At 39.5% G+C, this 13923-nt stretch overlaps 1 protein-coding gene across 1 annotated transcript; it reads right to left on the minus strand.

Moving 5' to 3' along the window:
• Nucleotides 1–5467: 5467 nt before the first annotated feature.
• On the minus strand, nucleotides 5468–10477 carry LOC115159195 (cathepsin L1). Its single transcript, XM_029708673.1, has 8 exons — nucleotides 10455–10477; nucleotides 9182–9320; nucleotides 8665–8787; nucleotides 7890–8042; nucleotides 7415–7639; nucleotides 6981–7146; nucleotides 6568–6685; nucleotides 5468–6336 (listed from the first exon to the last, which is right to left on the minus strand). Exons 2-8 carry the CDS (start codon nucleotides 9308–9310, stop codon nucleotides 6237–6239), a joined length of 1014 nt encoding a protein of 337 aa, XP_029564533.1. The 5' UTR covers nucleotides 9311–9320; nucleotides 10455–10477; the 3' UTR covers nucleotides 5468–6236.
• Nucleotides 10478–13923: the final 3446 nt, after the last annotated feature.

The raw sequence follows: 13923 nt of genomic DNA on the forward strand, positions 1-13923 counted from the left end.
TAAACAAGACAAAGTAAACATGTCCCTCCCATCCCCGTCCCCCACCCCTTGGGCCAATTGAGCATTAATTGAGCATTAATGTCTTAATCAAAAATACGGATTGCCTCTTATCTGCTCGTCGTTCCCTTATGCCATAGGTTGTACATCTTAATTGTCAGTAGGTAAAAACTACATTTGTTTAAACAAGTCAGCCATATCAGCTATGTTCTTCAAAAAGGCAGTAAATGAGGCTGAATTAACTGTTTCGCTGCCAGAAAAGGCTCCGCTGATAGCTAGGTGTAGCAGTGGTAAGGTGTTGTGACTGCTGTTGGGACTCCGCTGTTGGGATAGCTGTTGTAGGCCCTAGCAGTTTGTGGGCATGGTTTCTCACCGTTATAGTGTAATTAATGTATTTTTTTGTGTTGTGTTATGTAGTGGCTATGCTGACATGCATCACTTGTTTATTTAAAAAATATTCTCCACCAAGATTTACATACTAAAATGCCCCAGTGGGAGTCTACACTGTGTAATGCAACAATCCCTAGTAAGCTAGCGTTTTGAGGGTGGACTGACTGTATTATTTGGCAATAATAGACTGGTTTTATGCACCACAATTTTCTATCCAAGCTCGTTACAGAGCGCGAAGACGGCTCATGTCATGCAAGCTCAAGTAGGACAGTTGTACATATATGTATATATAAAAAAATGCACCTTTATTTAACCAGGTAGGCTTGTTGAGAACAAGTTCTAATTAACAACTGCGACCTGGCCAAGATAAAGCAAAGCAGTTCGACACATACAACAACACAGATTTACACATGGAATAAACAAACATACAGTCAATAATACAGTATATATACTGTATATAAAAAATAAAAAATAAAAAAATTGGTTGCTGATTAGATTGCTGTTTATTCAAAATTCATTTTATAATCTGCAATGTTTGATTTTCCAACTTGAATTAGTTTACTGAACAAGTGATTACATTATTGCCGCCAGGCAACAGTCCAGCATTGCGACACTGTGTTTAGCTTTGTGAAATGTTAGGTTAGAAGAAAGCAGAAAGGCATAAGAAAATAATGACCAAATAGGCTTACAATGAAACATTTATCCATTTAATAATTTTTGGGCAAAAAATTTGGGTCTCAAAACCCACCTGCCCTGAATGATGGATCGCCACTGCATTGGGCACACATTGGTGGAATCAACATTGTTTCCATGTCATTTCAATGAAATCACATTGACCCAAAGTGGAATAGTGAATTGACGTCTGTGCTAAGTGGGTTACTATCGATAGGCCTATGTCATTTAGTACTTTCAAATTACACATCAAATAGCCTAACAATAAGGAAAAATGTAATTAGCTTGAAGATACATTAAGCCACTCTTTAATATTGAACTCAGATGGTTTTGTCTGGCTAATAGCCTACACAAACAGAGCACCACAGTATGAGTCATAATACCCATTAAACCTAGCGGTCAAACAGGGAAATGGTTCCAATCGTTTTTCCAGCATTAATTTTCCCGTAGGGGACTTTAGAAACACCTCAAATAAGGGCTGTGTTTTGTGTAGGCTTACCCTAGTGTGACGTTTTGATAACCTTGTAAATGTCTCTCGGTCAAGGTGTAACGCCCTGGCCATAGAGAGGGGTTTTGGTCTTTCTTTTGGTTAGGCCAGGGTGTTACATTGGGTGGGCGTTCTATGTTCCTTTTTCTATGTTTTTGAATTTCTTTGTTTTGGGCCGTGTGTGGCTCCCAATCAGGCACAGCTGAAGCTCGTTGTTGCTGATTGGGAGTCACACATAAGGAGCATGTTTTTCCTTTGGGGTTTGTGGGTAATTGTTTCTGTTTAGATATTTTCCTAACAGGACTGTTTTGCTGTCGTGTTTTTGTTCATTTTTGTAGTGTTCTCACGACAGCCCTTACACAAGGGGACTTTTATCAATATATTAGTCTGTATTTACTCTCATGGTATGGGCAGACAGAAGCTACGGACAACGAACACAATTGCATTTTATCCATGGCAATTTGAATGCACAAAAACACTGTGATGAGATCCTGAGGCCCATTGTGAGGCAAATTTTTTTAAGGTATCTGTGACCAACAGATGCATATCTGTATTCACAGTCATGTGAAATCCATAGATTAGGGCCTAATGAATTTATTTCAATTGACTAATTTCCTCATATGAAATGTTATTCAGTAAAATCAATGAAATGTTGCATTTATATTTTTGTTCAGTATAATTAAATCCAACTTGAAAGACTCCTGATATCCGAAGTCCTTGCTGATTCTCTCTATTAAAACTTCTTTGGTATCGGTGTCCCGTCCACGGGACCGTTAAAGCCCTGAGTCAATACAGTACATGTTAGAATCACCTTTGGCAGCGATTACAGCTGTGAGTATTTCTGGGTAAGTTTCTAAGAGCTTTGCACACCTAGATTTTACAATATTTGCACATTATTATTTTTTTAATTCTTCAAGCTCTGTCAAGTTGGTTGTTGATCATTGTCTAGACAGCCATATTCAAGTCTAGACAGCCAATTGAAGTCAAAACTGTAAATAGGCAACTCGGGAATCAGTGGTGTAATATTTTTAAGTAAAATTTCTTTAAAGTACTTCTTAAGTAGTGTTTTGGGGGGTATCTGTACTTTACTATCGTAACTGCTCTCTAGGAGTGGTGGGGAGGGGGAGACGTCAGGCGCAGGAGACCAAAAGTGCACTAGCAGAGCGTTTTTATTCCAGAGTCCAAAAACACCATGAACAGGCATAAAAACAAACCAGACAAAAACTGTCCACCCAAAAAGGTCCGGGACGCAATCCAGAAAGAGAGGCAAGTCCACAATAGAGAAAGAAAATCAAATGCAACCCCAAAACCCACAACCCACAACAGGTAACAAAAAACAATCCCGCAAGAACCCAAACTAGACAAGCGAGACTAAATAACCCACTAATGACCCAACTCAAAACAGGTGCAATAAAAGACAGACAAAACCAAACGAAAAGGGAAAAAGGGATCGGTGGCAGCAAGTAGACCGGCGACGACGAACTATTTATAAATTTGACAACTTATTTTTTACTCCATACATTTAACGACACCCAATATGTACTCATTACACTTGGAATTGTCACGACTTCTGCCGAAGCCGATGCCCCTCCTTGTTTGAGTTTTGCTCGGTGGTCGACATCACCGGTCTTCTAGCCATCACTGATCCATTTTTCATTATCCATTGGTTTTGTCTTGTTTTCACACACACCTGGTTCTAATCCCATTAATTACCTGTTGTGTATTTAACCCTCTGTTTCCCCTCATGTCCTTGGAACCTCAGAGGAATCAATGAGGAAGAGGCTAATCCGCTCCTCATGACTTCCCCGCGCTGTTTGTATGTTATTTTTGTGTCGTGTATTTTGTAGTAGTGAGCTACGGGTATTGTTGCCCGTGTTATTTTATGTACATTTTGGTTTTGGAGTTCGTTGTTTGTTTATCATTTTATTAAAACAACTCCAGTATTACCAAGTTGGTTTCTCCTGCGCCTGACTTCCCTTCCACCTACACACACGACGATGACAGGAATGCTTAGCAGGACAGGAAAATGGTCAAATAACGCAATTATCAAGAGAGCATCCCTGGTCATCCCTACTGCCTTTGAAATGGCGGACTCACTAAACACACATGCTTAATTTGTCGGGGGTGTTGGAATGTGCCCCTGGCTATCGATCTGGTTTGCTTAATAAAAGTAATTTGAAATTATTTACACTTTTACTTTGATACTTAAGTATATTTAAAGCCATACTTTTAAACTTTTACTCATAGTATTTTACTGGCTGACTTTCACTTTTACTTATTAAGACATCTTTACTTTTACTCAAGTATGACAAATTAGTACAATTTCCAGCACTGTCAGGAACATTCAACGTCGTGTTGGGAAGCAACTCCAGTGTATATTTGGCCTTGTGTTATATATTATTGTCCTGCTGAAAGGTGAATTTGTCTCCCAGTGGTTTCCTCAAGGATTGTGTCTGTGCTTAGCTCTATATCGTTTCTTTTAATAAATAAAACAAACTCCCTAGTCCTTGCCGATGACCAGCATACCCATAACATGATGCAGCCACCACCATGTTTGAAAATATGAAGAGTGGTACTCAGTGATGTGTTGTGTTGGATTTGCCCCAAACATAATGCTTTGAATTCAGGACATAATTTATTTTCCACATTTTTTTGCAGTTTTACTTAAGTGCCTTATTGTAAACAGGATGCATGTTTCGCAATATTTGTATTCTGTGCATGCTTCCTTCTTTTCACTCTGTCAATTTGATTAGTATTGGGGAGTAACTACAATGTTGTTGATCCATCCTCAGTTTTCTCCCATCACAGCCATTAAACTCTGTAACTGTTTTAAAGTCACTGTTGGCCTCATGGTGAAATCCCTGAGCAGTTTCCTTCCTCTACGGCAACTGAGTTAGGAAGGACGCCTGTGTCTTTGTAGTGACTGGGTTTATTGATACACCATCCAAAGTGTAATTAATAACTTTACCACGCTCAAAGGGATATTCAATGTCTGCTTTTTTCCCTTTCTACCCATCCACCAGTAGGTTCCCTTCTTTGTGAGGCATCTGCAAACCTCCCTGGTCTTTGTGGTGAATCCGTGTTTGAAATTCACTGCTCGACTGAGGGAACTAGTAACTAGTTGTATGTGTGGGGTACAGAGATGAGGTTGTCATTCAAAATCATGTTAAACACTATTATTGCACACATAGTGAGTCCATGCAACTTGTGACTCCTAAACGTATTTAAACTTGCCATAATAAAGAGGTTGAATACTTATTGACTCAAGACATCTCAATTTAATTCATTTTAAATTCAGGCTGTAACACAACAAAATTAAAAAAAAACCTAGGGTGTGAATACCTTCTGAAGGCACTAAGTCTTTGCCAATTGGATGTAGTCATTTACTCTGAATTAGTCCGTAAAGGTATCATGTGTTGCATGTAACCTACACTGTAATCATTTGTGTCAATTGTTTTGTGAGTAACACATCATGTTAGTTGAATTGATTAAATGCAGCGCTCATTTTACAGAGCCATTCTTTGATATGAATATAACCTCATAAATTAGTGGAGTCATTGGTAAACCGATCTTTTGATGTACATTTTATGTCATAGGGGTGTATTTTCTAAGCTGTTATGACTACTGTGAAGCACCATTTGATAATAGTATGCTTATTGTTTAAACTGTAACACGTCAGATTACTTTAAAATTGAGACTACAGTAGTGCTCAAATTTGATGTTGAAGTCTAATGGTAAATGTTATGTACACTATACATATTAGATTACATGTACTTTACATCTTGGTCTAAGATCAACTAGATAAATTACAGCTTGGACTATGGGTGCTATAGACAGCACATTAGCCTCTAAATAATCAGTTATCTTAGAACAAATGTAATTATAGCATCTGAGTGATAATGAGTAGACATGATAATGGAGTCAGAATGATGAATGTAGTTTATTATTAAACACAATTTCAACTCATCTACATGTGTGTGTTAGAATGTTATACAACTCCTCTCACCACCCTGAGGCATATCAGTCTCTGCATCACTAGGCTCTTGTCTAGGCATTATCATTCAATGCCTTTACTCAAACACTAGCTGTAGATAAAAAGCAGTAGATGAAACAAACCCAGGTGTACCGTTCTCTTTTTGTCCCTCACTTTCAGAAACAAACTCAGTCATTTCAGAGCTCTAGTCTTCCTCAATGTCTTATCATTCAGTGGTTGTTGCTCTCAGCTCCACACAGAACGCTACAGTTACAAATAGACTGTATATCAACTGTACCTCAGGGATATATATATATATATATATATATATATATATATATATATATCCTGTGTCTACAACAGTGTTGTAAACAAACAGTAAGCACAAATTGACATGTTATGTGCTAGAGAATGTAGTCTAGCTGGTCTCATCAAGAAAAGTTACAAATAAACGGAATGCTTAACTCAAATAGAACTATACACACACACATACAATCGCGCCGACACACATAAAATCAAGTATAAAACAAAATAGGTAGAATTTCATAATTTCCCTAAAACAGTGTTTCTTTAAAACCCATGCAGCAGGTTTCTCTCGCGCATTTCACAGACTTAGTTAAGGCAGCACTGCAGTCGTCATGGCCCTTTTTTCAGAACGTTCGTCAAACATTTCTAAAACTAAAACTCTGGGTCTAGTGTTCGACAACTTACAGAACACTAGACCAGTGGGTAGCTGGCTGCCGTGGCGATGCCACAGTGGTTCTTCCTGTCTTTGGCAATGTAGATGTAGCCTTTGTCTCCCCACTTCTCGCTCCAGCTGAGGAAGAGACAAAACATGTTAGTCCCACAGTTCTAGTTAGCAGGAAATTATAGATTTACTGCTGCTTTAGAGAAATGTATGACTTAGAACATAGTATCAGGACAAGACCAACAATGTGTTCAAATAAAGGCAATGTAGAGAGGCATATTCCCCAATGAGGAAATTAACCAATCCCGTAGTGGTGACGTAACAAACAAAAACATCCCAGGTAGGTACTATGTACTGTACCTGTTCTTGACAATCCAGAATTTCTTGCCATCTACATCCTCTTCTTCGAAACCGTATCCCACCACCAGAACTCCATGGTCGAGCTGCTCACTGCTGCACTTCTCCTCATAGTAGATCCCTGCAGGGAGAGGACATAGTTAAATTAGTGGGCTAAGGTGCTGGTTTACCTCAGTATGTAAAACCACCTGATCTCAAACCTAATAGTTGGTTACTTAGCTAGTAACTAGTTAGCTACTGGTGAGCAAAATAGAAACATTGGTCACAATTTACTTCAAAGACAACACCATTTGTACACGGTGAACAGGACAGTAGACCAGTACAGATCACTGCTACTCAAAAACAGTAGGTAGGGAATCCAATACTTGCAAATAATGTTACACATAATTTAAGTTGCACCGCTAACTGCTACTCACCAGACTGGTAGAACTGGAAGGAGTTGTGGCTGGCATCGATGGCGACAGAGACGGGGCCGACAGATGCAACAGCCTTCATCAGAGCGTGCTCCTTGCCACTGGGGATGTCCACGAAGCCGGTTTCATTGACAGCATTGAACTCTGGTCGGTAGTGGCAAAGATCATCCTGAGTTACCAGAGAAGACCAACGGCCATGATTAGTAAAAAACAACATATTCCAAATATTCAAGCAAGTCAGTCATTCTTGGAGACATAAATCCCACTGTAATGAAGTGGAAACTCACTTATTTTTCAAAGTTGAAGTTGTAAGTCATTCCAAATCTACAGCAAAAACTGCATTATCTGGGACCAGGCTAAAAGAACAGGGCCTTACTTTTAATAAATGCATCTCCATACGCTATTATATTTGAATTCAGACTAATCGAACATAGTACCTTGCCCACATAGGGGTAGGATGCCTCTGTGTCCAGGCCAGCGTTGTCCTTAACATACTGGAAAGCCAGGTCCATGAGACCTCCATTACAGCCCTCGTTGCCCTGGGGTCTGGAGCAGTCCACCAGGTTCTGTTCACTCAGAGACACCAGATTGCCAGTCTTCCTGAATTCCTGGCCCTCTATGGCCCCGGTGGAACTGAACGACCAGCAAGACCCACATGAGCCCTGATGGTGTAAATATTGTTAAACATCTTGTTACTTTTTCATGCCAGAACACACTGACATGTGCATATTACACCAGTAATAAAATATATATGTATATGCAATTTGCCACCTTATCTTCTGTATACTGTAAATTACAATCATGGTAAACAGCACACAAACAAGCCAGACAATTCTCTGGAAGTAAAACTTTATTTAGGGACACAGCAGTGTGTGTGGATGAGTCATGACTCAGGAGTGATTGAGGTCTCACCTGGTTCTTGATGGGAGTGACGTAGCCCTTCTCTCTCCAGTCCACAGCTTTAGGGGCCTGCAGGTAACTGGGTTCCATGAACAGAGAGCCCTTGTACTTCCTCTCAGTCGTCTGCTTGTAGCCGTTCATGAGCTGCCCAAACTCTTCGTTGGTCTAGGGAGGAAGAAATCAAAACACGTTGAAACGTAATGTCTTCCCTATCCAGATGTGGTTTGTAATTTACCATGTGAATGGGAAATCAATATTTTTTTGTGTCTTAGGACTTTTTTAAAGGTTGTGCACTTAGCCATAAATCCTGTGTGCATCTTTAAAAGACTATGAGTAAGTTTCAATTCCTTTCTCAGGATAACTATTCCATTCCTGCTTGATAGTTGAAGGAACCTAACCTGCGAGTCTGAATACATTCCTGCTTTCATTGTCAACGCTGACACCTGTGCCTGTGAAATATTTCATGCTGTCTGGGCTTCAGCAAATCTATGGCATGAAAACAAAAAGATCCAGCTATAGCACACACACAGTATGGGAAAGAGCTGCTGAAAAGTACCTCCTGCTCCACAGTAAAATGTCTCAGCAACAGACTTGGACAGAAGCTCACTGGAACTGATATCGGCACCTGAAACTTTCTACTGCTTGAGTTCCTGCACCTCATAGAATATTAGCTCAAAAGTCCTGCAGGGTTCCTGGATATAAATATATACAGTACAGGCCCCCAGAATGACTACCGGCACCCATTTCATCCATGTCAAGCACTGCTCAGCAAGGTGATTCTTCTTACCATGTCACCAAAGTGGTTCATGCCCAGACGGTAGGAGTGTTTTCCCATAGAGTGGTCCAGGTTGTGCATCTCAATCTTCTTTAGGTTCTTCTCCCAAACCATCCTCCTCCAGCCCTCCTCGCTCTGTAACAATGAGTGAAAAACAGTGAGAAAATATACACAATCATATACTGTCCCAGAACTATGGGCACAATCCTTGCAATTAATGATATACTGCATTAGGTGTAATTTACAGCTACATGTATGCACCAATTGATCAATTTGAGCCCCTTGTTGAGAGCAGTGGAGGATGGTGGGAGGAGTCATAGGAGGACAGGCTCATTGTACTGGCTGTAATGGAATAAATGGAACAGAGTCAAACGTGGTTTCCAAATGTTTGATACCATTCCAATAATTCCAATCCAGCCTTTACAATAAGCCCATCCTCCTATAGCTCATCCCACCAGCCTCCACTCGTTGGGAGCTACTGAGGGGTTCCTATGAGGATGTGCTCCTCCACTTGTGTTTAAACACCCACGTCATGGTAGTTCTTGCTGTGCCAGTTCTTCCACAAGTGCCAGTGGCCCTCCAACTGAGAGTCAAACATAGGGGCCGCATACACAGCACTCATACAGAGCACCAACACTGCCAAGTACAGGGACATCATGGTCAAACAGCTGTGGAGAGAGAGAGAGAGCAGAGCTCAGTCAGCCTTGTATTTTCAGTGTAAAGAAGCTATATAGTATAAAATGTTGAATTTGTACCTTTGAAACAACGGCAGATCTTCAACGTTATATAAACACACACCACAAAAAGTCCGGGCAGCACCTCCTACTGGAGAGTTGCTCTACAGCTATCAATCTGGTCTCCCATCCAGGGTTTTAACCAAGGCCCGCTCAGCTTTGATATGTCACTGACTACTACCAATGTGGTATCGTGTGAATGATTGAGAAATCTCAGTGAAGTTTATACATTTCAAAAAAAAATGTAATCGCTGTTACTATCCAAGTCATTACAAAGGGTAGCTTTAACAGAGAAAATGGAATTTAACCATCCTGTACAAGTCATATCATCAATGGTAATATTTAAGCCAATAAATCACTTGTTTAGTCATCAGCAGCTATTGTTTTAATTCATCCCAGGGTTCACAAACACATCACCTTGCACTTTCACCATCCTGTGAAGTTAATTCATCATAATTGATTTAATCTGCAGCCTATTAAACTGCATGCTTTCCCAACGAGTAGTAGAGGGAGGTCCACACTATTACTCCAAGTTTACTTCCATATGAAGGTTATTATATTCACCAACAATCACATAATTCATTTTACTGACACAAAAAGACTCCACCTTGTCTAGCGTATTTTGTGATGTCGACATTTGGAAAGTAAACTGAAAAATTGTTTCCATCAGGTGTGTCATTACTTTTATCCGACATGTACTTTACTTGCTATACCACCGTTGGATGGAAATGTGGTTTGTGAGAACAAATAAAAAAAGCCCCCTTCCAAACTACCCTCCGCTCGACACAGCCGAGTCGACGCAAGGAAAAATATTAAACATTATATGGAACTAGGATACTACACTACCGGTATTCCAAATTATATAATTTGATATCAATTCCTTTATGTGATATCCAGAAATATTTGAGGAAATGTTTGGTAACAGCCGGCAGAAAAAGCAACATCAGAAACTGTAGACTAATGTTGTTTTTCTGTATCAATCAAATCAAAGAGCAAATGCTCCTGGTAAATGTACATAACCCAAGATCCTAACACTGTACAAACAACATTATCAAAAGTCGTACTTACTTTTTCCCGTCAATTTGCAGTAGCAGGATGATGATTTCTGCTGCTGTTGTTGTGTAGTCAGTGTACTAGACACAACACTTTATACAGCCAGCTATATGTCCTATAGTGTATGTGGAAGGGTGGGGGGCTGGCTTGTTATTGGCTGAAAGGGGACCTTTAATCACACTGAGGGCCCGCTGAAAGATCATTTAAAAGATCTCAGGTCCCGCCCGGTGTAAATAGCCCAGCATGTGATTCCTGACCACGTGACCATTTCATCAACTCCCTAAAGATAAAACATCAAATTTGATTAAACATCTTTATTGAGTTCATTCGATTACTGGGAAACAAAAGGGTAAAATATACATTGTAACATCGAATCAGTTTCCCTTAACATTTTTTCATTTTCTGTTACTTTGAAACAGTTCTCTCATCATGTGCTTGCGTGGAGGAGATGAGAGCATGGCACACTGATGCTCATACAGCAATGACAAAGACATTACCAGAAAAAAACGCTAAACATGTTCATTGAACAATAATGACATAAATTTGGGAAGAAAGGTTACATATAGTCTAGTACCTGAAACTGAATGGCCAACAACAAATGCCATAAATGTTCCTGCTCTGTGAAGCAAACAGCAGCTTCAGTGTTTGTTCAACCATGTCCTAATATGGTAGATTCAGATAATAGCCTGAAGTTGAGAGAATGAACAAATTAACCTACATATATCAAGCTAAAATAAGATTATCTGCATTCTTTAGATACTGATTCATTATTGTGTGGTAACCTGCTGTGTCAAGAAAGTTCTGATGGGCTTGTAAATAATTTATTTGTGTAAATAATCATTCCAATTTCATTTGAAAGGTGTCTTACAAGCCTTTCAGTGTTTTTCTACCTCTTCTGCACATTCTCCTTTTGGTTTCTTTTTAAACATTGATAATACATTTTAAACCCACTAAATCAAAACACACAGAAAACACACTAATCAATACATTGTTTCTAAACAATTGTGTAATGTCACTTTTGCCTTGTCAGCTTTAGGAATTTCTGCTTGTCAACCAAACATTCACACAGGAAGAAGGGGAGGGATTCTCTTCTTGGGCAGCTGCTGAATCTGTGGTTACTGATAGGGCAGACACACACACACACACACACACACACACACACACACACACACACACACACACACACACACACACACACACACACACACACACACACACAGAGAGACACACACACACACACCCTGTAGATATGTGGTTGGTAGAAATGATTCCTTGATTGGTATTGGTGTGTCTACAAAAACACTACAGGGAAATGAATGGATGGGTTTTGAATAATTCATTAGGTTTGTTTAAGATTTCCTAGTATTGATCGATCATACTAAGAAGTATGTTTTGATGACAATGCAGTAATGTATCCGTGTAACTTCAAACTTTTGCTGACACTGATTACAATCTAACAGAAACAGATGCACTTACTCCACCTGTCAGACATGAATTGTACTGCAGGTAATGTAACAGTCATGACCATACAGTTGAATACAGAGTTGAAAACAGTGCATTTGGAAAGTATTCAGACCCCTTAACTTTTTCCACATTTTGTTACATTACAGCCTTATTGTAAAATTGATTAAATTGTAGTTTTTCCTCATCAATCTACACACAATAACCCCATAATGACAAAGCAAAAACAGCTTTAGAAATGTTTGTAAGTGCATTACAAATAAAAAACTGAAATATCACAGTTACATAAGTATTCAGACCATTTACTTAGTACTTTGTAGAAGCCCCTATGGCAGTGATTACAGCCTCGAGCATTCAAACGTTCATAGATGACCAGCAGGGTCAAATAATAATCACAGTGGTTGTATAGGGTGCAACAGGTCAGTACCTCAGGAGTAAATGTCAGTTGGCTTTTCATAGCCAAACATTCAGAGGTTGAGAGGTCGAGACAGCAGATTCACTTATATTTCAGCTTCTCCTCTTCTTTCCCACTAGAGAGCAACTTCTAACGGTAAGTCAGCTCAGAAGTAGATCCCAGGCCTACCATGAACAGGAACACTGTACATTCACACACTAATTACAAGTTTAGCCTACTCTGACAAATGATAACTTGACTTAATGAAAGAGAACTAAAGGCAGGTAAACTGGTGTGTGGTAGAAAAACCTATGTTACCTTTAGACTTCTCTCTGTCAGTTTCAACTAAATGGACTCTAGGGTGTGTGAAATAAAAACACAGGGATAATATTGCTCTAAATAAAATCAAACTTTATTCGTTGTGTAGACAGATTTGCAGGTGTTCTAGCAGGTGGCGCGAAAGGCTTATGTTACTAGCTCCCACTATGCAGTAGAATGTCTAGCAAATACAATACAAATACACCAATAAATACAGAAATGACAGAACAAGTCCAATTAACAATCCTGAATAGATATACGCATTAGCATGAGCATGTGTCAGAATATAAATATGTGGTGTGCATGAACAGTATATTATGGAAGAAAAGAGTATGTACAGTAGGAGCTAAATTAGGATGAGCTATGTCGAGAATACAGTATATACAGTACCAGTCAAAAGTTTGAAAACACCTACTCAAAGGAGGCCGAGTTTCACAGCTTCTCTCTACCCGCCCAGTCTTCTCAAATGAACACGAGCTGAAACACACTGCTCAATGCACACACGAAGGGGACTAAAACACACAACCACGACTAGGGCTGTTGCCGTGACCGTATTACCGCCACACCAGTTGTCATGAGTCATGACTAGGGCTGTGGTGGTAATGACATTTTGTCAGCCGGTGATTGTCAAGCAAATAACTGCCGGTCTCACGGTAATTGACCGTTAATTAACATAAACACACTTAGCATCTCCTGGCTTCCACGCATAGCCTAAAAGACACTGATGCAGACCTTTGGAACATATACATTTTAAAAAGTCAAATAAATCCATGTAATATTGCCTACACCATCACAATAAATCCATTATTTATTTTAGACAGGTCTAAAGAAACATGATATGAAGAAAATCTAGTCTAGAAGAACAGAATAGCATACTCTGAGGTGTCCTTATGTTAGTCCCTGATCTGGCTATGCCATATGGCTGTGAGCTACACTAGTTCACTTAACAGACAAGATTTTAAAAAATTATTTGCCATTATTTTATAGCATGAAGAATGCAATTGAACATAGCTCAATAAAATAGGAAGGATGTTTCTCCAAACAATTTCTGAGGGAGTGCGGCTATTCTGTGTTGAGTGGTTAACAAAGAAACAGGTCCTCCTATATGCTTAATTTAGAGTTATTTATAAAACTGTAGTTGTGATACAAACGTTGGGCTATATGTTTAGATGTTTTATACATTCTAAGGCTGCATGATCCAACTCTAATGATGATTTGAAAAAAGTTGCATTAAAGGCATGAGCCCTGCTTTGTTTTGTGTTGTCCTGACGTTGTCCTCTCTCTGGGTACAGCGAGCACAGTTGAACCCCC

The sequence above is a fragment of the Salmo trutta genome, chromosome 23 (genome assembly GCF_901001165.1).
Source record: "Salmo trutta chromosome 23, fSalTru1.1, whole genome shotgun sequence".
Classification (NCBI taxonomy): domain Eukaryota; kingdom Metazoa; phylum Chordata; class Actinopteri; order Salmoniformes; family Salmonidae; genus Salmo; species Salmo trutta.